At 39.2% G+C, this 27,438-nt stretch overlaps 1 protein-coding gene across 1 annotated transcript in view; it reads left to right on the forward strand.

Annotated features, from left to right (window-relative positions):
* CSMD1 (CUB and Sushi multiple domains 1) overlaps positions 1-27,438 on the forward strand; it is a 1,889,718-nt gene that overhangs the window by 1,441,086 nt on the left and 421,194 nt on the right. Inside the window, exon 12 of the mRNA XM_068531988.1 lies at positions 13,458-13,561. Within this exon, the coding sequence (XP_068388089.1) occupies positions 13,458-13,561 (104 nt within the window). The remainder of the gene's footprint in view (positions 1-13,457; positions 13,562-27,438) is intronic.

Consider the following 27,438-nt stretch of genomic DNA (forward strand, 5'->3'; position numbering starts at 1 on the left):
CCCTTCCCATGTTGATTATGGTGGCCATAAGAAAAATCCTCAAATTCTTCAACTTGAAACACGGGTGAACAAAAACCTTTGATCCAGTATGAGTTCCTTAAAAGTTACTTTTGCATGTTGACTAAACGTTATAGAATTGATGCTGAGGATAGAATGAGAAGACCCTGGAAGCACTGTCACTTTGGTCTCTCCTCTCTCTATTGATGACGGAAGGGTGTTCCATCAGGATCATTCAGTGGGAGCTGTCTGTGAGTGCATGGCTGAAGGCAAGGTGGGCATGGCATGGGTACACGTTTGCCAGACACCCCAGGCTGTCCGAGAGGGGACGCATGATTTATCAGCTGGTGTGCGGGACCTGAAGAGTTGCAATAGCAGGAGAGAGATCTCGCATCGGCCAAAAATACACAATAGCTGCAATGCGCTGAGAATGTCTTCATCCTGCTCATGGCTTGATTAGAAACAGAAAGAGAACCTAAGAAAGCCATTGTCGCTTCGGTTCCTTCCAACGAGAGAGTGTCCTCAGGAAGGCGCTGAGGAGATTGAGGTGGGCCTCCTGTCTACTGAGGAGATTGAGTGATTACCTCCAGGGACTAAAGACCAGGAGCCTCACTGGGAGAAATGCGTGTGATTATGAGGAGATTACTTTCTGTACCAGAAAAAGAAGGCATGGGTTAGAATCTACTCCCTGATCAGCACCCTTATTCATGTCATTTACTCTTACCCTCTCATTATCTCTTATTTTCTGGCCTGAATTATTCTGTAGTTACAACCTTTGTGTGTTTTTCCGTATTTTTATACCCCAGGGTTTTCTCTTTAAATCTGTGATGCTGTTCTCTTGTTTTGTAATTTATTGTTATAATTGAAATCTTGTCCTCTGTGTTCCTTGTGTGCTTGGGGAAGTTATGATCTATCAGGAGGACCAACACATGAAATGTGGAAGCAGTCCATGTAGGCATCCAAGTTTCTGTATTTTGTGGTCGTTGTGACATACTGACAGGCAGACTGTCTTAGATGAGTGTGGCCCAGCAGTACATCTTACCCTGTGTTTTCTAGGACACTGGATATGGTCAGGGACATCACTTCCAGTCCCAATATGTTCATAAATTCATGACCAGGTGTAGGATCCAAAAAGAAGTGAAATTGGATAAGTCTATAACCAAGAGAACTGTCCTGTCACCAATATCACAATCCATTTCCTGTGCAAATTCTATTAACTTTATGTTTGATTAACAAGCGGTGTTTAATGCTAAGGCAAGGTTGTCAAGGATGGATTTCTTCACTGCAGTAGCCTCAGCAACATCAAGAAGATCTTTTCCTGAATCAGCCTCCAAATGCCAAAATAAGGCTCTGACCTGCATCAAATTTACTACTAGAACATCTGAGAGGAAACTATCCAAAGTTTCTTCATCCACTTGATCAAAAATAACTGTAATGAGTAATTTATCTTCATGGAATTCATGTTTTTGTTGGAAAGTCTTAACTTTGAAAAACAAGCATGGAATGAATGTTTGTTATATCAACAGTTGGGGGTATGTTCCCCCCGTGCCATTATCCTGTGTTATTCTGCCAGAAGGGCAACCGACATGTTTGAGGCATTGTTTTGTGTTGGGTAAGTGCTAAGCACCTAACAAATGTTGCTTCATTTAATATTTTCAAAGACCCTTGAAGATATTTGTTTTAAGGTTGAGGACCCTCAACTCAGGGCTACTCCCCCCCACGCCATGCTAAATAAGTAGTAGGATCTGCCTTCAAAACATGTCTGACTTCAAAGATGAGTTTTCTTTCTATTCTGTTCTCTCCCTATCTTCAAATGTATTTCTCTTTTTTGTGAATGGGGAATGGGACAGGGGAAAGGCAGCAGTGGGTAAAGCCCTAGGTGTGCAGGCAGAGGAAGAAGGAAACAGGAGGCGGGACTTGGCCTCTGCTCTGTGTGAACCCGCTGGCATCCACCCCCACCAGCAGGCACACCATGTCAACCAGCCTTCTCTTTCAGGGGAAGATATACTCTCTCCTAATTAATTCAGTTTCTTAATCCTCACCAGTATTTAAATAACTTAGAGGGGGGAAATGGACACATAACTTGTGTTTGCTCATTAGAAAGATGCATTTGTAATTCCTTTTCACACACTTAAGGTGTCTGTGTGTTGGAGAGTGTGGAATGTCACCCAGGTTAAGTGTTGTTCTCATCACTTCATGGGCATCCAGCTTGCCATTGCCATTGCCACAGAATTGGGTCTGCCCTGACAGGTGCTTTACTGACCAGGCACCCTCACAGCTGAATGGGAGACTGAACTCACCTTTGTTCATCCAGGAAGTGAGGCAGCAGGCAGACCCCTCGGTTTAGAGACCAGCTACCTCACTCTGACCATTGAATGAATTCTTGAGAAGCTGGTAGCTATGTACTTGAAGACAATCCATGTTTTCTTTCATTAAATTGCAACCTTCTAGATTCTAATAGTGCCTTCCCCAACTTAGATAAGTAATACCCACCGCGCATCTTTGAACATACAGGCAGAATTCATAAGAAAAAATGACAACTAGTAGAAAATCCAGAGACAGTCTTAGTATCACCAAAATGTTTCTCTGAGAAAATGGTCTTGAATTTTGTTCAATAACGGTGGGTTACTTTTCTTATGATAATATTGACTTGGCTAATAAAACTTAATCGTGGATTGTAAAATGCTTTAGTTTAACTCTAGTTGGGGGAAAGGCTTAAAAAATAATTTACAGTCACTGAACACGTTTTAATCTCTTAATCTCCGTGTGTTTCCATAAACAAGCCCAGATTGTATTTTTCACCTAATTGTCCCAATTTTCTTAACAATCAGTTATTTCTTGACGTAGAAACTTCTGAGATTAGTTTGTTTACTGAACACTTACAATAAATTCTTTTTTAAAATATTTATTTATTTATTTATTTATTTGGCTGTGTCGGGTCTTAGTTGTGGCACGTGGGATCTTTCGTTGAGGCGTGCAGGCTTCTCGCTAGTTGTGGCGCACGGGCTCCAGAGCATGCGGGCTTAGTAGCTGCGGTGTGTGGGCTTAGTTGCCCTGCAGCATGTGGGATGTAGTTCCCCGGCCAGGGATCAAACTTGAATCCCCCTGCATTGGAAGGCGGATTCTTAACCACTGGACCACCAGGGAAGTTCCACAATAAATTCTTATAAGAACCCTGTTAGGCAGGAGTTATTTTCATCCCCATTTAGAGATGAGGAAAGTGTCTTACAGAGGTGAGGTGACAGTTTGCCCAATGGCCAAGAGGTCATGAGAGACAGGGCTGGGATTTGCATCTGGACATCCGCACTCAAGTCTGAGCTCCTGAGTACTGCAGGTGGGAGTGCTTTGAGTTCTGAGAAATCTTTATTTTTTCTTGAACAAATGCCCTAAATTGGTCTTCACTAATGGTTGTTACTGGCCTGTGTTGTAGGTGCACACAGCAGGGGTGATGATTGATGTACCTGCTTTCCATGGAGGGGGAAGGGTTGGAGGGAAGACAGCCTGTAGAGGTTCACAGACGAGTTTTTGTCTCTGTTTGCTCCAGATAGAATACTGATTTTATTTGTTTTTAATATTAGTGGAAGATATTTACAACATCATAAAACTGGCAGAAAATTTTCTATAGAAGCTAAGCTGTAAATACAGTAAAACCTGCTAAATAAGTGAATGAATAGATTAATAAATATAAAATTTTCTCAAACATCACACGATATATTTGTGTCTCATTTCACTGATCTGAGTCCCTTCATGCTTAGTTTTAACTTTAATAGTACTTTTTTTAAAGTTCTTAGTAATTAAATGAATAAGGAAAGAAATGTCCGTTTTACTTCGAAGGAAAAATAGGTTGTATAGGTTTGCTAATTTTTCCAAGATTTTGCAAACAGATTTCATGATGCTTTGTGACTGAGTTTGCCTCTAAACAACTCCGATCGTCATTTTTAACTGTGTAAATTCTGTTTATTCAATTTCTGTTCTTTTTCATGATAATATAATAATTATCATTCATGAAAATTTAATCGCCTGCCAAGTTCTGTGGGCACTTGGCATATATCATGTTTTTGAACAATCCTTACAGTATCCTAAGATGAAAGTATTTGTTATTAACCCCATATTATAGGTAAGCAAAGTTATCTAAATTAGTTAAGTGAAAATGTCAATACACATCACAATTGGATCACTGGGCTTCCTCATCAGAAGTTTTATTTCTTATGTGCCTTTTGTTTCAGTGTCATCTTTAAACTACATTAGGGGGTTTTTTGGATGACATGTTTCTTTAGTCCATTTATTCCTTCTTGTGGGACCATGGACATTTATAAATCTGCCCATGAGAAAGACAAAAATTGAAATAAAACCATCCTCCGGTGCTGGGCTTCATATGCAATGTCGATACTGGTTTGCAGCAGTGATCAACCTCTACACCTGTTTCAAATTAGATTGCTAAAATAATGTATTCCGACAAACACTGAAATTTGAAAGAGTAGATTTTAAAAATAAATTATAATGGCTGTATCACTAACGAGCCACCTTGGGAGGCCACCTCTGAGATCCAGGGCTCATCCCAGAAGTAAATATGTTGCCTGATTATTTGTTTAACTATATTACTTAATATGTAGAAGTTAATGTACATATTTTTATTTTTATCAACTCAACCCTTTCCTTTCTAGTCTATATAACTTTCTTTAGATCATTCTTTTCATATTTAAACAAAATGCCATTTAGGTAACTCTTTAAAATGAATCCTGTCGTTTGAAGTATCTTTCAGCCAAGTTGGAGATAAAGAGTGTGTTAGTAAAATACCAGAGACATTTAAAAATCTGCAAAATATTTTCTCTTCCTTCCCACATAAAGTAACCTCTTCACTGAATAAACACGGTAAAAAGGACATATTTTTTCTTTATATCTGAGACTCATAATCTTGTTGATCCATCATCTCTAAGGTTTTATTGTATCATAGAAAAACAAAACTAACTCTGATTTGCATTTCTTTAAATTCTTCTGTATTTGTGTATGGAACTCTTTTGGATTTCTTAGAGTTAAACCGTTCTATGTGATGATGTATTCCTATTTTTCTATGGTTGCTTTATTTTGTTTAAGTGGGGCCATAATCAACCATTTTAAGGTCTGTTCTCAAAACTTTAATCAGTTGTAAAAAAAAAAAATGTGGCTTCCATTATTTTTCTAATTATTAATTCTGCACCCTTCATTCCAATTATTTTTCACAAACTTCAGTATCTTCTGCTTTTATCTATAGATCTATAATTTTCTCTTGCAATCCTTTCATCTTTTAGGCCTTCAAATTTCCAGCTAAGTTGCTCCACATATCCTAGGTTGATAGATTTCAGTGTTCTGTAAATGTTAATTCTGCATTTTACCACATCTAATAGCTCTCTGATTTATTCTTTAGCGGTTATTGTATTGTGACTCTCAAATTCCCAGTCCCTCATTTTTAATAAATATGCTACTTTCTTTCATCCATCCGAGAATGTATTTCAGTAATTTTCCAAACAATGCTTGTGATTCTTTGGTTGCTTTATTTCAGGGATTAATGAAATTCTTTTGGAGATCTCACTGGCTTATTCTCTTACTTTACACGGTAAACCATTTTTAATGTTCTTCCATCACCGCCTTTGAGTTTGCTTACTTTCCCAGTGAGCTAGTTAGTCTTTGTTGTACTGTAAATGTTCTATGTCCCTGACAGTTTTATTGGCATTTTGATGATTTTTGCTTGAGGGATTTTCTTTATAATGTTAGTCTCTGTCATCTTCACCCAACACCCCACTTGCTTCTTTCCTTAGGTTTTTATGGATCTTACTTTAATCCTTGAGAATCCATAGTATCATATCTAAGTATTTTGCCAAGACAAGCTTCTTACGAGAAGCACAATTCTACTGATACAAAGAAGGAGGTGTGTAGATGGAAAAATTTATCTGGAAGTTAAAGGATAAAAAAAAAATTTTTTTTAAATAAAAGATAAAGGATTCCTTTCTGGATAAAATTGGAGTTAGGAATCGATGTGTCAGAAAGACAAGAGACAGGATTTTCCTTGGTTTTAAAGATTTGTGAGGTTTGAAATAACAGAATCCCTCAAGTTGGTGACGGAATGTGGCCTGGCCCTGGTAGCAGTGAAGAGTTTGCTATGAAAGGTAGCGATAACGGTGGTGCTGAACACACCACCGCTAACCCAGTGCCTGCTGGACCCTTGCAAGATGCACACACTTGACCTGCATCCTCCCATTAATCCTCAACCCCCGTTGGGAAATGATGTCACTCTGGTTTTACAGATGAGGAGGCTGTAGGAGGGGGATGCAAGTCCTTCAGGCCCCCGCGGGGTGGGCAGCAGGGCTTGGATCCCCTCTCACTTCGGTGGGCTTGGACTTGCTCACTCTGTGCGGCTTTCCAGCAACAGTGTGGGCCTGGAGGAGGGAGCAGGAGAAGCAGATCTGGGCCCTTTCCGTGCCTTGCACACGGCATGCACCTGCATTCTTAGGAGTCTTGATCTCAGAGACAAAGGGTCCATGTAAGGGCAGCACAGAGAGAATTAAGGTAATTTATGTTTTAGTTACTGTTGAGAGAAGGGACTTGGCAGAAGCCTTCAGGATGGACATCAGCAAAGTTCTAGAAAACCATGTGGGAGGGTCCAGGATCTGGACACCAAGTTCCTCGTTTCTTGTGATGTGGTAACATGACCAAACGGCTGCCGATGGATAAATTACATGTTGTTCTGCCTGTTTGAGTGTTTTCTATTTTCTTCCACTGATTACCTGTTTAATTTGACTCTTGGTAGCACAGGTTAATAATATTGCAGCTACATTTGAAATAATATATGTCCCCTTTTTGTTAATGGTGCATTGAACTCTAGTTTTAAAAGACATTTAGAGTTTATATGGGGGGCTAAATATAAGTCAAGGCTACCCTAGAAATAATATATTTTTCCTAAATTGTTTCTTTCAAAGTACTATTCTCTCTAGGTTGGAACCAAATCTTGGTAATTTCATATTACATATCATTGGCCGTTTGTATATGTAATTTACAGATATGAAACATTATATGTATTTTTCTGTGGGAAACACCGATGTGCATTACCCAGGCTCTGTGGTACATGCATTTGGACAGAACATCTCTTTATAATTAATTATACTTTTTCAGTTGTTTCATGGTTGGTCCTTAGAACCTCAGGCTAAAACACTTAAAATTTATTAACAATCATTTCATAATTTTTGGTTCATAAGAAAGTGTGAATTTTCCTTTCAGATGTGAGGTATAGAGTTACGTCCTTTTGGAGAAAATTCACAGTTTGAAAAGTCTTTCTTCTGAAAAATAATGTGAAATTGCATGGATCAGGTTATTAAGGCTTCTTTTTATCAGTTTCTGTCCCCTTGTGGTCCAAGTCCTTATTCCCTACCCTGTTGATTTCAACCCTACCGTCATTCATTAAGGCATTTCTGAGTTAGCTTTTTCCAAGATGTAGGGGCTTTTTACTTATTTATTTTGTGCTGTTAGTTCTACATCTTGGAAAATTATAAAATCTTCCTCTTATTCTGTATCTCTTCCTACCATCACAATTTTGGGCAGAAACATGTCATCCAAAAAACCCCCTAATGTAGTTTAAAGATGACACTGAAACAAAAGGCACATAAGAAATAAAACTTCTGATGAGGAAGCCCAGTGATCCATATGGGGTGTCTGTGTGAGTGTGTGTGTGTGTGTGTGTGTTTGTGTTTGTGTGTGTATGAATTGATACATCTGGATTCCTCTGGCTTAATTGAGTCAGGTGAGATGGGCTCCTTATTTGAATGGGCCTATAGTGACTGGCTTTTTTTCCCCTAATGAATTGTGAATACGTAGTGTACTTCCATTTTGTTTTTCAGAACAATGTTTTCATATTTGTTTTAAATTAATACTTAAAAATTCAGTATTGTATCAATTCTACCACTCTGTCATTGTATATTTCTCTTTTTTCTATTTAGAAAATTGAGTATCTCAAAACAAAAATTAAAAAAAAGTTCTTCTGACAATATAACATTATTTTTTTTTAAAATTAATTAATTAATTTATTTTTGGCTGCATTGGGTCTCCGCTGCTGCGTGCGGGCTTTCTCTAGTTGCGGCAAGCGGGGGCTACTCTTCGTTGCGGTGTGCAGGCTTCTCATTGTGGTGGCTTCTCTTGTTGCGGAGCAAGGGCTCTAGGCGCCCAGGCTTCAGTAGTTGTGGCACGCGGGCTCAGTAGTTGTGGCTTGTGGGCTCTAGAGCACAGGCTCAGTAGTTGTGGCGCACGGGCTTAGTTGCTCCGTGGCATGTGGGATCTTTCCAGACCAGGGATCGAACCCATGTCCCCTGCATTGGCAGGCGGATTCTTAACCACTGCGCCACCAGGGAAGTCCCAATATAACATTCTTAATTGCTAAGGCTCTTGCAGTTTTTACGTAATCACAATTAAATAGCTAAATTCTGTTTTCTTTTTCATACTTATCCCCTGCAAAATTGCCCAATTTCCCAAGTTATTTTTCTCTCATTTAAGATTGTGTGCTTTTTCCCCTTAACCTTTCTGTCCGAAAAATTAGCATCTTTGCACCATTAAAAAAATAAACAAAAATCTGAGAAGCAATTCTGCTAATTTGTACTACACTTACTTTGAGCACAATCAATTTTTTTGGCTACTTTCTATTATGCAAGGATAATAGTTAACAGAATTTGGTTAGATGCTGAAGAAAAATAATTGGGAATATCCACTAAAAATGTTTGTAAAGTGAACAAACCAATTTTGCACAAATTAAGAAGTGAAATTAGATGAGACCTCGGATTGGGCTGTTGTTTTTCCAGGTATCTAGCAATTGGTATCACTCTTTGAGGTACTCCTGGGGCAGGCTTCAGGACCCCCAGCACCTGGGTTCAGGCCACTGTTTAGATTTTTTAGCTCCTAGATGCCACCTTCTCTGGAAGATGTTCCTTATCTTCCGCATCTGAGGCTCCTTCCCTGGGCACCCCCCGCACCCTGAGAATGGCCTGTCCTGCACCTTCCTCTCGCTGGCCTGCGGTGTCTTTCACTGGACCACCTGTCATCACACAGCAGAGTCTTCCTAGAGATGCTTAATTACCAGAGACAAACTTGGCGTGTAGGAAATGACTGCCACATTGCTATAGTACTAAAGCATATTAGATTGGGATCAGAGAAAGAAAACAGGACTACAGTAGCTAAAACTTTCGAAGAAATACTTTAAAATGAGTAGTTTGTAAGAAAGAAGGAAGTTTGAAAATAGAATCAAGTTTTATAACCTCTACTCTTATCTTCTTCATCTATATTTGAACGTGTGGGAAACAATCTAAAAACTACATCGAGACTCAGGATTTCCCGGTTTGAGATCTGAACCTCTCACTAATAACTGCAGGATAAGGCCCTCATCTTCCCTGGCTTTCATTTTCCTCCTGTGAAAACAGAGGTGTCAAAATATCAAGTAATTTTAAGTCTGCTTAGATTCTATATTCCACATTTGGTCACACTAAACTGTTGACCCTCCTCATCCTCTAGTAAGAAAATATAAGCAAATGTAATTTAACTCCATTACTTCCCTGCCACCATATGTACTTTATGTATAAAAGAATATTATTCAGCCATAAAAAGGGATGAATCCCGCCACAACACGGATGGAACTGGAGGGCATTATACTAAGTGAAATAAGTCAAAGACAGAGACAGACAAATACCATCTCATCTCTCTTACATGTGGAATCTAAAAAACAGAACAAACAAGCTGTAGATACAGAGAATAGATTGGTGGTTGCCAGAAGCAGTGGGTAGGGAAAGGAGAAATGGTTCAAAATTTTGGGGTCTTTTTAGTTTAAATAGGAAAAAAGAACATATTACAAAATACCAAGAATGTATTTTAAAAATTACACCAGAGTCTAGACTGAACAGCATCTTTTTCTCACAGTTCTGAGATTCTGTTTGGAAGTTGAAAAAGTAAAGGATTTCATCAGTTGTCATTAAGAAACCTTAATCTGTATGTTAAATTCTATAATTGTTTTGTGTTTATCAAACTACCCCTTGTGAGTCTTAAGCTTTTAGAATTCTAGAACTTTGTCCTTCTTTCATTTTCCTTCCTATTTGATTTGTTGTCATTAAGGAATATTTGTCTGGAAAAGTTAAAACTTCTATAATTACTTTGTGTTTATCATGATACCCCTTGTAACTCTAAGTTTTTTGAAGGCTAGAACTTGGTCCATCTTCTCTTTGGACCTGGGCAGAGTAGGTATTCAGCACATCCTGAAAGATGAGTCCGTTGTCCTCAGCAGATGGAGGGCGTAGCACCTGCCCTCAGGGCACGTCCCATGAAGGAGGTGAGGCAGAGGGTACAGGCAGACCAGCAAGAAATTTCAAAAAGTGCAACCTCATGAAGGGAATAGGCTGGATGCTGACAAAGAGACTGACGTCTCGGACAGACTGGGCAGGGGAGACACCGTCAAGAACAGACCTCGTGCAGAGACTTGAAGGATGTGGAGCAGCGTCTACAAGGCCAGCTGCAGGGACCAGTCAAGACACAGAAGAGCACGTGTGTGTGTGCGCGCGTGCGCGCACATGTGGAGCTAAAGGGACCCTTGAGACTAAATGCCACTGAATCGTTCACACCTTAAAACATCAGGCAGGGGCTCCCCTGGTGGCGCAGTGGTTGAGAATCCGCCTGCCGGTGCAGGGGACACGGGTTCGAGCCCTGGTCTGGGAGGATCCCACGTGCCGCGGGGCGGCTGGGCCCGTGCGCCACAGCTACTGAGCCTGCGCGTCTGGAGCCTGTGCCCCGCAACGGGAGGGGCCGCGACAGTGAGAGGCCCGCGCACCGCGATGAAGAGCGGCCCCCGCACCGCGATGAAGAGCGGCCCCCGCTCGCCGCAACTAGAGAAAGCCCTCGCGCAGAAACGCAGACCCAACACAGCCAAAATTAAATAAATAAATAAATAAATAAATAAATAAATTTATTTATTTAAAAAAAAACAACAACAAAACATAAAGCAAAACTATTCACTATACCCATGACATGGATGCGACCTAAGTGTCCATCAATGGATGAATGGATAAAGAAGATGTGATGTATATATATGTAATGGAATATCATTCAGCCTTAATAACGAAGGAGATCCTACCATTTGCAACAACTTGGATGCACCAAGAAGACATTATATTAAGTGAGACAAGACAGACACAGAAAGGAAAAAACTGCATGATCTCACTTATGTGTGGAATCTAAAAAAGTCAAATACAAAGAAGCAGAGAGCCGAACAGTGGTGACCAGGGATGAGAAGGTGGGGAAATGGAGAGATGTTGGTCAAAGGGCACAAAGTTACAATTATGAAGAATGGATACATCTGAAGATCTAATGGGCAGCATGGTGACTATAGTTAATAATACAGTATTGATTACTAGAAATTTGCTAAGAGAATGGATTTAAGATGCTTTCACTATATACACAAAGGGTGACTGTGTGAGGAGACAGGTTAATTAGCTTGACTGTAGTAATCATTTCACTATGTATATGTACATCAAATCATCATGCTGTACTCCTTATATACAGTTTTTATTAAAAAATGAATTCTCCGATCAACGTCACTTGTCACTGAGAAATGACAGCAACTTTCATTCCAGATGTGTATTTCTGTTTTACTACCAGGTATATTTATAGAGTGCCATATTTTCTGACAAACTAAAGGTTCTTTACACAAGATTGGGTCTACCTTTTCTCTTTTTATGGGGCATTAATAGCATAAAGATCGTCCTTTGACTATCAGAGGCTGATTATTGAGTCTGAACCCTGACAGAAACCTCTCCAACACCCTTTGCTTTGGCTTGAAAGAATTACAAAATGGTTATTTTTACACCCATAATGAAAACACATTTATGAAGTGAGACCCCCTATTTGTGACTCATTACAAATCTGCCAGCTGTGACCCTCAGGCCTGAATGGTTTATCATTGCTTCACTGCAGGCTGTTACCCAAGTCAAGACAGAGTAAATGTGTCAAAAAAGGTGATGGGAACCTCCAGGTTGCATGATTCTTTAGTCCTTTTATTCTTTCTTGTACTACCATGGACATTTATAAATCGGCCCATGGGAAACACAGAAATTGAAATAAAACCATCCTCGGGTGTTGGGCTTCATATGCTTCATATGCTTCATATGCTTCATATGTTGATACTGGTCTGCAACAGTCATGAACCTCTACACCTGTTTCAGATTAGATTGCTAAAATAACGTATTCAGACAAATGCTGAAATTTGAAAGAGTAGATTTTTTAAATAAATCATAACAGCTATACCACTAATTTTAGTAAGAATTTCCAATAGCAGAATTAATGCATCCCATATTAGCACTGCTTGGGAAAGCACCTGGTTAGAGCCTGCTCAGTATTGCACACATCAAATTGGATATTAGTCAGAAGCCTGCCTTCCCCTGGTACCGCTTAAGTCTTTCTTTCAGGTTTAATGAACAGGTATTTTACGTTTTTCACAGGATTCCAGAGTTTCAAATGTACTCTGAAGTAGATCCCATTAAAATGTATTTCTAATATTATGGTTTCTGTACTTCCTGTTCCCTCTCTCTCCCCCTCTGTCATTTGTCTACCTATCTCATCTATCCATCATATCTATCTATCTATCCATCTGTCTCTTTCATCTGTCTGTGATAGCCTCTCCCTCTCTCTCTTCTTCATGTTACAGATATCTATTATCATCTATATATATATTTCTCCTTGTCACCTAGGGTTCCAACCTAACTTTGTGACACCTCAGACTCTCTTCCCCCTTTATCACAATATTGGTCAGCAAAGGAAGCATTACTTTTATGAGAAGAAAGAAGTTCATAGTATTCTAATATATCCATGTGTCAGACACAAACTGGTCGTGTCTAAATGGTGTTGACCACCCAGACAAAGTGTTCTTTATTAAAAAAAAAAAAGAAAAAAAAAGACAAGGGTTTGCAAAATTAAATGTAGAGGACAACTTTCTAGCCTCAGAGGTCTTTTTCATATGTTAATATTGGAACGTATGTGAAATCTGCAGACATCACACTAAAAATATCTCTTCCTTGGTGTTCTAGGTATCCTCAAAATATATCTCATTAACTGTAGTCCCCATTTATTTTTCTTATACTGATTTACGTTTTGGTCATTCCGAACACTATGTGACAATAAATATTTGATAGATATTTGATTTAAAGTGTCAATACAATATGGGTTAATTTCATTTTTAGAGCTGATGATAAATATCTTTGGAATAATAGCAATTTTGAATTCCATAAAATTCTATAATCGAGGGCTCTCAAATATATACAATCATTATTTTTAAAAGCAACTTTAAATCATTTGAAGTAACAGTGAAATTATGGAGCAAAATTAATACTACAACTGGATATTTGCATTATGGGAGGTCCCAGAAAGTTCCTGTTGTGCTAAGCAATTCTCTCTTGTGTTTGATTTAGGTCATCAAGCTTGCCTTTGAAGAGTTTGAGCTGGAAAGAGGCTACGACACCCTAACCGTGGGCGATGCTGGGAAAGTGGGTGATACCAGAACCGTCTTGTATGTGTAAGTGTATCTTTCCTTGTTTCTTCTTTCCCAGAACAGGAAGTTATCTGTGCAAACACGGATGTGTCCTTGAGATGCTGGTGCAGACTTTCCATTCCCACTCAGAAGTTTAATAAATGCCACGTATGGCTAAATTAGTAGTTTCTAAATCTGATTTCAGATGAGGACTAATTCAGGATTGCATTCTATCTGTGGCAATGTTTTTTATTTTAAATCATTGAAAAATATGGCAAAAGATTAGACTATATGGAAAAGCAGAAAGTAGAGGCGATGAGTTTCTCAACTCAGCTGCTCCCTGTCCGCCCCTCTCTTTCTATTTATTATATTGTCAGTGTTCGGGGAAGGACAAGTATCTTCTAGAATAAGGCCATATGTCTTCTGAAAGCCTTGCGCTCTGTAAAGCTGCATACTAAAAGTAGCAGAGAGCGTGGGGAGAACAGTGTGGTAGCGCCCTTTATATCTGTGGACCTCCGTACCCAGAGTCCTGGCAAATACAGTAGCGGCCCCACCGTGAACGTCAGCACACAGATCCCTACACTGGTCCATTGGCAACTGGACTCATGGGAGAGTCTGCACCAATTCGCCCTGGACACCGTCAGCCTCTTCCAGATGCAGGGCCGTGAGGATAGTCTGGACAGTTTTTTTTTTCTGTTTTTAAATATTTATTTACTTACTTATTTTGGCTTCTCCGGGTCTTAGTCGCGGCACGTGGGATCTTCGTTGCGGCGTGCAGGATCTTTAGTTGCTGCATGCGGACTTCTTAGTTGAGGCTGAGGAGTAAATATACCCCCGGGTCATGGTTTTAATATTGATAGGACAGTTTTTAGGAGACTTGTTCTAGCAACATTAAAACCATGACCCGGGGGTATCTTCACTCCTCAGTGTTTTCAGTGCAGAAGGAAATGTCTGCAGCCTCTTCCTCTGCGTTCACACCTTGCACAGACAGCTTCCTGTAGGGGCTCCCGAAACTGCTTTCACTAATGGAAGTCATTCTGCAGGATTTTCACCTTCTTTCTCTTAGTCTGCTTATACATGGCTGAGATTTTCTCTTTATTTGTGAGAAAGCTTGCCCCGGACAACTTCAAAGTATTATTCTGCTAGGGAAAAACAACAGCAGCAACAAGAGGTGTGGCCGTTATACCCACTCATTCTCTTACTTAGCAGTTACTTATGAGGTAGTGCACATTGTAAAAAGTTCTGCAGTGACCATCTGTCTGTGCCTTTAAAATTAATGGACCCGCACTCTGATGGCATCGGGGACATTCTCTTTTCCTTTATTGTATCTTGGACGTAGTTCCCTATCAGTATATATCTTTATCTCATGTTTTATAGCTACTACTAGTAATAATTAAAATCATGTTACTGGCCCATAACTTATGATAATAATTATAATAGTAGCAGTAGTAATCTCATAGCATTTATTGAGTACCTCTTATATACCATGCAGTGTGCTAGATGCCTAATACATATTATCTTGTTTGGTCTTCACCTTAATTCTGTGAGTTAGGGGTTAATACTGTCTTCATCATATAAATGATGAAACTGAGGCTTAGATAGATTTACCCCAATTCACAAACCTAGCGTCTGTTCTAGCAGGAGTTCAGACTCCGTGATCCTCCTCCAGTGTCTGTATTCCTTATCATTACGTGTGGATGTGCCATGTTCTTTGACTGATTCTCATTGATAGCCTTTGACTTTTCTCCATCCCCCTGTAATCTTGCGTTTCTAAGCAGCTACGCAGTAAACTACTTTGTACAAATTGTCATGCTTGTTTCATACGCCTTCAAGAAGATTTCCAGCAGAGGAATTTCAGGAGTGAGGAGCATCTTCGTTTACATCATTAGGCTTTTCCAGGAATCCCCCCAAAAGTTTATATCAGTTTTCTCTTCCACCACAGTATGTAGAGGTCCCTGTTTCCCCACACTCTTACCAAATGGTTATTCTTTGTTTGCCCAATTACTAGCTTTAAATGGCATTTATTTATAAAAATACGGATTCCTGCAGGGTGGGGACAGATATCTGTATTGTTTGCAATCTTCCATGCCAGTTGTGTGCACACAGCCTGGCATTGGTCTGGAGCGGTACTTGTAGACACTGATACAGTGGATTAGCAGTGAGGCCAGGATGCCAAAGGTGGAATTTCTGGCTCTAGCTTTGCTCTTAACTATCTGTGACCCCCTCTGTATCTCTGTTTTTATGGCTATGAAATATGTATAATAAACTTTTCCTGCCTGTGCTAAGGAGCAGAATGAAATAATGCATGTGAATGCACTGGAGAGCCAAGAAATACAAACCACACGTGAAATAGCTTTATTATTACCATAACGTCTAATTTAAGAAGGGACATCGTTAAAACAAATGAGAGAGATTTTCAAACAAATGCAAAATGTAAAACATAAATGTAGAAAAGCAGTGCCATATAAAATCCCGTAGGTCACTGTTAAAGATGTGAAGTCATACACCCATTTTTTAATGCTATTGGTTGTTAAGGGAGCAATAGCAAACTATGTATCACCTTGACATAAGTGTTATTAGAACCTCCTCTCAATAGCTCAGATCTATAAAGGAAAAACTAAACAGTCAACCGAATCAAAGTGAGATGCCCTTTGGGAAACATAATGTAACAAAGATCAGTTGGGCAGTTAATCATCTTCAGTAGAGAAAAGCAAAGCCACTGACATATTTCCTTAGTATACAAAATTACAGAAAAAGAAAAAATGAGAGAATCACAGTTGGTGTCTTTGGATAAACAGGCAGTTTTAGAGAATACGGCAACAAATATTTTTGAGTACTTGTATGTCAGACGTGAGTCTCAGCATGGAGTTTAAAATCTAATTGGAGAAATGGCAGATGAGCTGAGATGGTTATATACCAGACAGTATATAGAATCATTGACTATCATGATACATATTTCAGATAAAATTTGAGTTAAGAAAGTTCTTTATGAGTAGCTGATACTTACTACCTCAAGCTCAATAATTTTATAGGTTCCCCTTTTTAGGGGGCCTGTGGAATTCTATTCAGATCTTAATTTTCAGGAGAAATTCAGAGAGTGAGATAGCCTAACTGGCTCATCCTGAATATGCTTTTAAAAATTCTAATTTCTGTTGATGGCTTTTTATTTTCTTAACTTTCTTGGCGCAAAAAGAGAACAACTGAATGTTAGGGAGACTCTTTCAATAGCCGAGTCTTCCCAAGAGATGGATGAATTTATTCAGGTTACTTTTACAGAATGACAGACTTAAAACAAAATTAACTAACTCACTTAGCAAATCTCTATTGAGATCTCTCCAAGAATGTATGTTGGTAATCTTCTCAAGTTTAATTTGCAGAAAAACTGCCTCCAGGGACATTGCTCTTCACGACTTTCCTCTGGCCTTTGCAGTTACTAGCAGTGGGTGACCAGGACATGGCATTAATTTCAGGATGTCCTGGGGATTGCAGGCTCCGGTGGCAGGTTTTAAGTGCCCATCTCTGTAAGGGATGAATAGTCAGTATCAGGGAAATCTGTGAGCGAGTAGTATTGCCTCTGCCTGACTACACTTGTCTGTTAACCAATAAGGATACTAGTTGTTTCCTATGGCTGGTTGATCCACTGTTCTTAAATTGCTTCTTGGGCTTAGAAGTGGCTCCGGCCCTCATATGGTAGCCCTCCACCTACCTCTGATATTGTCTGCGGGTGCTGAACGAAGGGGCATCATTCTTTTTTCATTAAAAACTACACAACAGCCATAACAAAGCAGACACTGAAAACTGATGTGTGTGTCTATGTATGCTTTGGACATTATCAGAGGAGTTGATCACAGTGCATCTCAATGCTTTGGAGAAAGCTTGAGCAATTTATGTTAGGAATAAGCACATAAAGGTAGCTACCTAGACGTTCTCTAGGCAAAAACCCATTTTTCAAAATTAGAAAGCAAGTGCACTCCTTAGATTCTTAGAATTCTGGAACCACATGATCAAAACTCTTTTTCCTCATATAATCGTTCTCATAATGACATTGCCTGTGAGCACGGACACATATGAGAGTGCAGATCAGACTCAAATCCTAAAAGCTCTATTCTTGAAGTGAAGTTCATCCACTGCTAGGTTTCCCTCCTTTGTCTCTTTATGGGGAAACATTCTTCCTTGATTCTTTGAAGAAACATTTATTGAAATTCAGACATTACAGGACTCAGAGGTGGGTAACAGTAGGCTTTGAGGGGATGGTCCGCAAGTGGAGAAGGCAGAGGCTTCCTGACCTTCATTATCACGCTGGGGAGGGTTAGCAGAGGCTGCCGCTCTCCGGACGCTCCATGGTGCCTAAGTTCTCTATTCCAGCAGCCCTATCAGAGGAGAGATAGCCGGACCACTGGACACACGCATTTTAGGTTTGGGATTCCATCTGTTCTGGGGTGTCTGGGAAAGCAAACTGACCTGGGGCCTTGGGGGCCCATGGACGTGGTCTCCGGGGAACCTTCCTGCAGAGGAGAAGAAGCCATAGGTCCCAAGGAAGCGCAGCCCAACGGCAGCACCTGCGGGAGATGCGGGGAGACAAGTTCCAGCTGATTTGGAGTCCAGACAGCCTGAGTCATTTTCCAGCTGTTCTGCCACTTACATCCCCAGTGTTGACTCAATGTGGCAGTTTTCTCTAAGGAGCCAGGAAATGCATGCCTTGCTTGCTACACTGTTAACCTGGAGAGCTAAGGATCTCTCTTCCACGATTCATCAGTCCAAAGCATTTAAAGTGTGTATTTTGTGTTTTTGATATTGAATTAACCTCAAAGGTGCAGTCATTCTCTTTTGGGGGGCTTAGTGCATTTAAAACAGTAAGGGGTACGCAAGACCTCCAGGGCAGCAAGACCAGCTCCCCATCTCATGCCAACTTTGCAACTCGGAAGCATTGTTGTAAGTGTAAAGTGAGACGGCTAAGGAAACATTGTTTGAAAAAGGTGAAAAGTATGATGCAAAGAGAAGATAGTATTGTATTAACTGTAGTTATTATCTCTGCCTTAATATAATGAAATATGTGGTGCTCAGAATTGTCTTTGGAAATGTAATATACTAGAAAGAAAGAAGGAAGAGGAGTTGAACTGCCATTCACTGAATCTGTCTGGACCCGCATTGTCTCCTGACAAACTTGTGACAAAGGTATTGCTTCCATCTGCTAGAGGAAGACACGGAGAACCTGACTTATGGCCGTGGAGACAGCAGGCTGCCTAACTGGTTTCTGGGCTGTTTTCAAGATTTTGTTCCTTGTCTTTAGTTTTCAAAAGTTTAATTCGGTGGATTTGTTTAATTAACATGGATTTGTTTGAGTTTATCCTGTTTGAGGTTCACTTGGTTCCTTAGAACTGTAGGTTATGTGTTTCCCCAAATTTGAGGAGTTTTCAGCAATTATTTCTTTAAACCCCCTTTCAGCCTCACTCTCTTTCTCTCCTTCTGGGATTCGAATGATAAGATGTTGGGCCTTTTGTTTTTGACCCACAAGTCCCTGAGGTTTTGTTCACTTTTTTTTCCCGTTGTATTTTCTCTCTGCTGTTCAGTGTGGGCGAATTCTATAGACCTGTTCTCAAGTTAACATGTCATTGTGCATCTCCACTCTACTTACTATAAGCCCATCTAGTTACTTTTAATTTCTGTTATTGTGTTTTTACTCCTGTAATTTCCATTTGGTTCTTTTTTGTAACTTCTCTTTCTTTGCTAGGATCATCTGTTTGTTTGTTTGTTTGTTTGTTTATTTGATTGCAGAGAATTTGTAAATGATTGAAACATTTACACAATGGCTGCTTTAAAATCCTTGTCAGGTAATTTCAACATCTGATTCATTTTAGGTATTGTCAGTTGGTTGTCTTTTCTCCTTGAAGTTGTGATTTTCTTGGTTCTTGGTATGATAATTGGACCCAGGCTGTTTCGTCTATCATGTTAGGATGTACTGGGAATTATATAAACCTCTTATTTTAGCAGGCAGTCACCCTGGCTAGACTTAACACGCAGTTCTCGGCCAACTTGTGTCGGCTGGGGTTCCAGTGACAGGCTCACTGTCACAGCATGTACGGCATTGCCCGGGTCTGCTTGGTTGATTGGTGCCCGTGGGACTCACACTCGTCCTTGCTGGTGGGGAGGGGTTGGTGGGAACCCCCATCACTGCTCCCCTCCTGCATCTCACCCCTTGTCCCCTCACCCCTCCCTGTGCCCCTATCTCTGGGAGGGAAGGGGCGTCTCAGTCTCAGATTGGCAGAGACAGAGTCTTCCTGGATTGGGTCACTGGTGTGGCTGGTCTCTCTCATAGGTTCTGCTGCCTCTGTTTCTTTACTCAGAAAAGGGAGGCTCGGGCCCTGGGGAAGGTGAAGGCTTGCCCTGGACACCTGTGGTTACCAAGGTCCCTTCATTCGTCCCCCATGCTGGTGGTGCCGGTCTTCCTTATGTCGTCTGAGGGATACCCCTTGCATCCCCGTGAGGATGGAGCTTACCTGGAGCCTTCTGTTGCCCGGTCAGGGTTCAGGAAGCACCAGGTCTGGTGGTCCTCTGTTTTGGGGGGGGCACACAGGCAGCCTGCACTGCGTTGGTTCTCTGACCCTGGAGTCAGAGAACCCCAGCTTGCCTTCAGAGTCCTCTTCTGGTTGTGTCTTGTGCCATTTTGAGGGTTCATACCTGAGCTTATCAAGGAAGAGAATGGAAAAAAATGTGTCCGTGTCCATATACTTTTAGATCGTCTGGGCTGCACTCAGTAACAGAAGTCTGTAAAATAACTTCATTATGGGCCTTAGTAAACTTTTTTTTCTTTGAAGTGAAAGATAGAAGTTTGGATTAGATATTTTGTCTACCGCTCCACATAGAAAGGCTTAACAATTCTGATACTGTTTAGTGGGATTAACCTGGTGATGGCAGACCATTGATGTAACTAACGTCAACTTCTATGCCACCTGGCTAGAATGGATTCCGGCACGGTGAATAAAAGCTGTCGCATTTGAATGAAATGTGTGCAGGAGTCCCACTCACTGAAAAGCTTGCTCTAATTTCACGTTGGTGCCAGTGGGGAAATTCTATCAGCTTCAGTGTATGTACTGTTGATCTCCAGGTTTAACTTTATATATAATAATATGATCATTTATTCTATAAAACCACTGCCTTGACTGATTTTTCAAAGTCAACTTGAGGTAAAAGAGTTCTGTTCCTCTCCACCTGTTCAGCTCTCTGTTCCGGTACATGTCGTGTAAATAGACGTGTTGCCTGTAAGTCCCCTGCACGAGGAGCCAGCTTGGATGCTGGTGGATCGAGAACCTTTAACTCTCATCAGGGCTGCCTTCAGGCGGATTTGCTCTCCGGGTCTGGTCAATATCGCACATAAAGATGTGCAAAACCTCAGATTACAAGCATATCCTTCCAAGACCAGAATTTAAATCCCTGCTGCCTCGGTATGTTTAATGATGAAGTCAACTTATGACTCTGGTTCTGCCACCTTTTACCAAGGTTTGTATCAGGGCATCTCTGACTCTTCCTGAAGGCATTTTACTCCATCCCTGGGGCGCATGGTTCTCATCAGGTGCTGCACAGGTCACACACTGTGTCTTAACCTCTCCTTATTAGTCTCCGGCACACACTGTATTAACCCAATCAAGGCAAACAGCCAACTAACATTTATATTTTAAATAACTCTGCATTTCCTGTACTTTCTCAGAATTTATGAAATTTATTGATATTAAAAACATGCAAAGACTTCAAAATAGGTCAATTTTAGGTCAGGTTTTAACTTGTGAGTAACATTTACTTTCTAACTGCCCAATTTGCAGTTGAAAGGAGTGCTTTAAAGGTTCCCACACCACTTTCCTTTCAGGTACCTGCCAGTAAGATGCAGGTCTGATGTGCTCCAGGTGTTACTTTGCATCAAATTCATACTTTGTGGCATACTCAAGAGTTTTGTTTTTTTTTTTAATCTCCAGGTTTGAACAAATTATTTCTTTAATGAATATGTAGTAAAATAGACTTTCTGGAGTACAGACCTATAAGTATTAATACATGTATAGATTTGTATAATGACCAGCAAAATCAGGATACAGAAGTTTGTCACCCCTCAAAACTGTGCTTTCTCTTTGTAGTGATACCCTCTCCCACCTTAAACCGTGAACCACTGATCTGTTATCCATCATTATAGTTTGTCTTTCTGAGAATATCACATAAATAGAATTATACACTGTGTATTCTTTAAGACTGCAAGTGGGAATGTAAAATGGTACAGCCATTCTGGAAAACAGTTTGGCAGTTTCATACGAAGTTAAGTATTTATCATGTAATCTGGCCACCCCATTCCTAGGTATTTACCCTAGAGAAATAAAATTTGCCCTACATGAATAGAGTTAACTCTATTCATAATTGCCAAACAACTGGAAACAACGTAAATGTCCTTGGACAGGTGAATAGATAGACACACCTTGGTATATTCATACAAGGAAGTTCTGTTCATCAGTACCAAGGAACAAACTACTGACACACACAGCAATGTGGGAATTGCATGGTGCTGTGCTGAGTGAAAGCACTCAGTTTGATTTCACAATCCCTTTCCAGCAGATGTATTTCATGTATGTGAGGACAGAACTGTTGAATCATTTAACAAGGGCCAAAAAGAAGACCTGTCCAGAAATGAGATGGCTTTCGTATACAATGTAATATTAGTAGCAACCAAAGCATCATGAAGTTACTGCCTCACATGGGTGCAGTTAAGCTTTAAAGAACAATGACCATTTTCACGTGAAAGACTTTAGCTGTTCTCTCAATGCAGTATGCCCTGGTTGTAGGGAAGGAACAAACACATAATCAAAAGTCATTTCCTTCCTTTTGGGTTAATGATTCAATACGCTGGAACATACAGTCAAAGATACTGCTGATTTCAGTTCAGTACTGATCCTGATTGCAAGCAGGCATATCAAACCACTGAGGTTAAGACAGCTCGAGCATGGTTGAACTCTATCAAAAAGATAAGAGAATTTTAGGTCTGAATGATTCCTTGAAGGTAATTTAATACAGTTATTTCCCAGATGAAGAAACTGACATAGATGTAAAATAATTTAGCTAAAACCACAGGGTAAATTAAAGACAGAGCTTCAACAGAACCTCAAATACCAAGTCCTTGGTATGCTAAGATCAAACAAAAATTTAAATCATTAGTTGGAGATATTCCTATGAAATTTAAACATGTAGATATTTAATGAATTTTAATGGGGATTAATTTACATTTTCATTTATGCATTTGTTCAGAGAAATGGTGCATTTTATACGCAGGAGTCTGGGGATTAAAGGCCAAGTGACATCAGCTTGCACTCAAGAAGGTTTAGAATTTGGTAGGAGAAGGAGGAAGTAGATGCCTGTGAATGTTTGTCTTTGGTGAGGTGTATGCAGGGTTCTCCAATGACCTAGAGAAAAAAAAGACCTGCATCACCTAAGGGAGTTAAGAAATGCCAAGTGAGAATCCTCAAATACTGTAAGAACTCCTTATCCAGGGAGCATAGGCACTCCAGGCAGTGATTTCAAGATTTGCCAAAAACCTGGAGGCAGAGAAGTTCCAATATTTTTGGAGAACGGTTAAAAACGCCAGCATGGTTGGAGCAACAGGTTGAGAAATGGGAGGGGAGGGCAGTGGGGACCTGGCACCTCCAATATGATGGCTCTGTTTCCCAAAGGCAGTTTTATTATCGTTTTCTAGCAAGTCAAATTTCTTAGCGATTCATTGGAATAATTTTATTTTTAAGTTTACTTTAAAACACTATGTACTAGAAAGTCATTTTGGGAGAAAATAAAACTGCTTTAAAGAAAGCAATTATAGCTTACGTGTTATGATGGCTGTTAAAGTATTTTACCAAAACTAGCATTTATTTTATTTTTCAGTTATGGAAACAAAAAATCCTGTTTCCAACAGATAAACAGTTGCACAGGGTAACAATATTTGCTTCATTATTTTAAACATTTTTTTTCCAGTGGTGCTAGCAAACTAAAATACTTATAGAAAAAAGAAAGAGGAACAAAAAGGGAAATATTTTCTTTTGTTTTAAATAATTCTAAAATAATTTTGTAAAATTTAAAAAAATTAACACCAAAATACTTTTTGAATGTTCAAGTAATTTTTTAAGCATGTTAAATAATTAATTGTACCAAGCTGTCTTACAGTCATTTTCATAAATACAGCAGTCACTTAAGTATCAGGCTTAAATTCTAAAACTTGAGCAATGCAAGTCATCTTTATTTTTATTCTTTTCTAATAAATTAAAAAAAAAAATTGGCCACTCTGTGCAGCATGCGGGATCTTAGTTCGCAGGCCAGTGTTCAAACCCGTACCCCCTGCAGTGGAAGCGTGGAAATTTAATCACTGGACCACCAGGGAAGTCCCACAAATCATCCTAATTTGACTTCGATTGAAGCAACTTTGTAGTGTAGCCAGGTACCTGCTTATTTAGTTTTATGTGAATCAATAGACTAACATAAAACTGTATTAAAATAAAGTCCAGTGCAGAAATAAAATAAATTCAAATATTTACACTCAGAGGTATTTCTGAAGTAGTTAACTTGACAGTATAAATCTTTTCAGTGTGTGAAAAATTTCTACATGATAAGTTTTTAACAACTTAAATCAAAGGTAGGGGGGAAGTGATAAAAGAATCAGGATAAATTAGGAGGCTACTTCAGTGATGTTGCTATGAGACACTCAAACTGAGAAAGTGGAGACAGAAAGAAGTGGTGAAAGTGTGGAAGAGGTAAAATTATATGGCTTGTTGATGAATGATGAAACGTATAAATGCATATACTTATAGTCTGTGGACTGTGACATAAGAAGGGGTAAGCACTGAGAAATCAACAACCTTGAAGTCTGGAATCCTTCTGAAGACTGATTGAATCAAGGTGGTCACTCTCACTGCCAGAAGAAAATTAAATCCTCCAAGAAGGAAGATAACAACACACATAGCTTCTATGATGGCATAACACAAAGTCTAGCATTCAACCAAAATGTCTAGAAATAACAGCCAATGATCCAAAACCAAGAGACAGACAATACAAAAGGAAAAGGATATCCAGATATTACAGTTATCACTAAGGGACTTTGATAATTAACTATGATTTATATATTTAAGAATATAAATAAAATGATCCAGAATTTTGCCAAAAACCGGAATTCATAACAAACCAAATGAAAGTTTTAAGAATTAAAAAATACAACATCTGAAATGAAGAACTCAATAGATGTGGCTTGAACTGGAAGATAGATTAGTAGAAAATATTCAACCTGAAGCAGAAAAAAAATGCACAGAAAACATGTGTGTAATTGGTATTGAAGAAGAGAAAGAGAGAGAAAATGGGACGTAACTAATCTTTGAAGACATTATCACCAAGAATTTTCCAATATTGACAACAGACATCAGGATAGAGATTGAAGAAATCCTACAAGACAGTAGGCATAATACAAGAAAAACAGCCTGGCACATTATAATAAATCTTCTGAAAAACAGGACAAGGAAAGATCTTACAAGTAGTATAAACAAAGAAACGTTATTTTCAAAATGGCAAATACAAGATCAATAGAAGTTTTCTCAATATAAAGTAAAAAAAAGTAAAAAGACAACAGAATGATATCTTTGAAGTCTTGGGGGAAAGAAACAAGCTGTTAGATTAAAGGGACAATTTAAAAAATTGACTAATCAAAAAAGAAAAAAACAAGAAAAATGAACTTTTATTAGTAATTATATTCTAAATAAAAGGATAAAATCTCTGATTAGATAAAAGTAATATAAATAAAATAAATCAACAATAATGTAAAACAAGTATTTGATGCTTACATAAACAAACATGAAATATTTATATACATAGAACAGTTGAAAGCAAAAGGCTAGAAAAAGATACTCCTTGTAAGGACTAACCAACAGAAGAAAGAATGGTATAGCTTTATAATTATAATTCAAAGAAGACATTAATGCCAGACATTCATGCTTTGTGCCTTTTTTGGTATGTTACACTTCAATGCAATCTATGCATAGGGGGAAAAAAAAAATCTCTCTTCAAACAAGCAAACAGAACAACCAAGCATAAGGGAACAGTCTTTGAAATGAAGACAAATCTTCAGAAAGAAGTACATATTCATATTTCATGAGTGCACATCACTCACTGAAATACTTCTTTTTTTTTCAATTTGTATGTAATACTGCGTGAGTTCCTTCACGTGTAATAGGTGTTGTTCATCTTCCTCTGAAGAATCCTGTACACTGTAGCGCCTCAGGTGAGAAGGTTGTGTTGATTCACAAATGATGTGATTGATGGGGCAAATCATGTGCACATATCCCTGAAACAACTTGGCTGAAAGCAAAGCTTCCTCTTTGATTAGAGGCATTTGTATTGGTTGAATTGATTTTTTTCTTAAACTTTTTCTCTTTCAACATGCTTTTCTGTCAGCTCGTTGACTTCAGTCAGTGGATTGAGTGTTTCTTCTCACTGGCTGACGGCAGCCGCTGTGTGACTGTTTTTTTTTTTTTTTAATATATCTTTATTGGAGTATAATTGCTTTACAATGGTGTGTTAGTTTCTGCTGTATAAAAAAGTGAATCAGCTATACATATATCCCCATATCTCCTCCCTCTTGCGTCTCCCTCCCACCTTCCGCATCCCACCCCTCTAGGTGGAAACAGAGCACTGAGCTGATCTCCCTGTGCTATGCGGCTGCTTCCCACTAGCTATCTATTTTACATTTGGTAGTGTATATATGTCCATGCCACTCTCTCACTTCGTCCCAGCTTACCCTTCCGCCTCTCCGTGTCCTCAAGTCCATTCTCTACGTCTGCGTCTTTATTCCTGTCCTGCCCGTAGGTTCTTCAGAACCATTTTTTTTTTTTTTTAAGATTCCATGTATATGTGTTAGCATATGGTATTTGTTTTTCTCTTTCTGACTTATTTCACTCTGTATGACAGACTCTAGGTCTATCCACCTCACTACAAATAACTCAATTTCGTTTCTTTTTATGGCTGAGTAATATTCCATTGTATATATGTGCCACATCTTCTTTATCCATTCATCTGTCGATGGACACTTAGGTTGCTTCCATGTCCTGGCTATTGTAAATAGAGCTGCAATGAACATTGTGGTACATGACTCTTTTTGAATTATGGTTTTCTCAGGGCATATGCCCAGTAGTGGGATTGCTGGGTCGTATGGTAGTTCTATTTTTAGTTTTTTAAGGAACCTCCATACTGTTCTCCATAGTGGCTGTATCAGTTTACATTCCCACCAACAGTGCAAGAGGGTTCCCTTTTCTCTACACCCTCTCCAGCATTTATTATTTGTAGATTTTTTGATGATGGCCATTCTGACTGGTATGAGGTGATACGTCATTGTAGTTTTGATTTGCATTTCTCTTATGATTAGTTATGTTGAGCTTCTTTTCATGTGCCTCTTGGCCAGCTGTATATCTTCCTTGGTGAAATGTCTGTTTAGGTTTTCCACCCATTTTTTAAATTGAGTTGTTTGATTTTTTGATATTGAGCTGCATGAGCTGCTTATATATTTTGGAGATTAATCCTTTGTCAGTTGCTTCATTTGCAAATATTTTCTCCCATTCTGAGGATTGTCTTTTTGTCTTGTTTATGCTTTCCTTTGCTTTGCAAAAGCTTTTAAGTTTCATTAGCTCCCATTTGTTTATTTTTGTTTTTATTGCCATTTCTCTAGGAGGTGGGTCAAAAAGGATCTTGCTGTGATTTATGTCATAGAGTGTTCTGCCTATGTTTTCCTTTAAGAGTTTTATCGTGTCTGGCCTTACATCTAGGTCTCTAATCCATTTTGAATTTATTCTTGTTTATGGTGTTGAGGGAGTTTTCTAATTTCATTCTCTTACATGTAGTTGTCCAGTTTTCCCAGCACCACTTAT

Source organism: Eschrichtius robustus, chromosome 21 (genome assembly GCF_028021215.1).
Source record: "Eschrichtius robustus isolate mEscRob2 chromosome 21, mEscRob2.pri, whole genome shotgun sequence".
Classification (NCBI taxonomy): Eukaryota; Metazoa; Chordata; class Mammalia; order Artiodactyla; family Eschrichtiidae; genus Eschrichtius; species Eschrichtius robustus.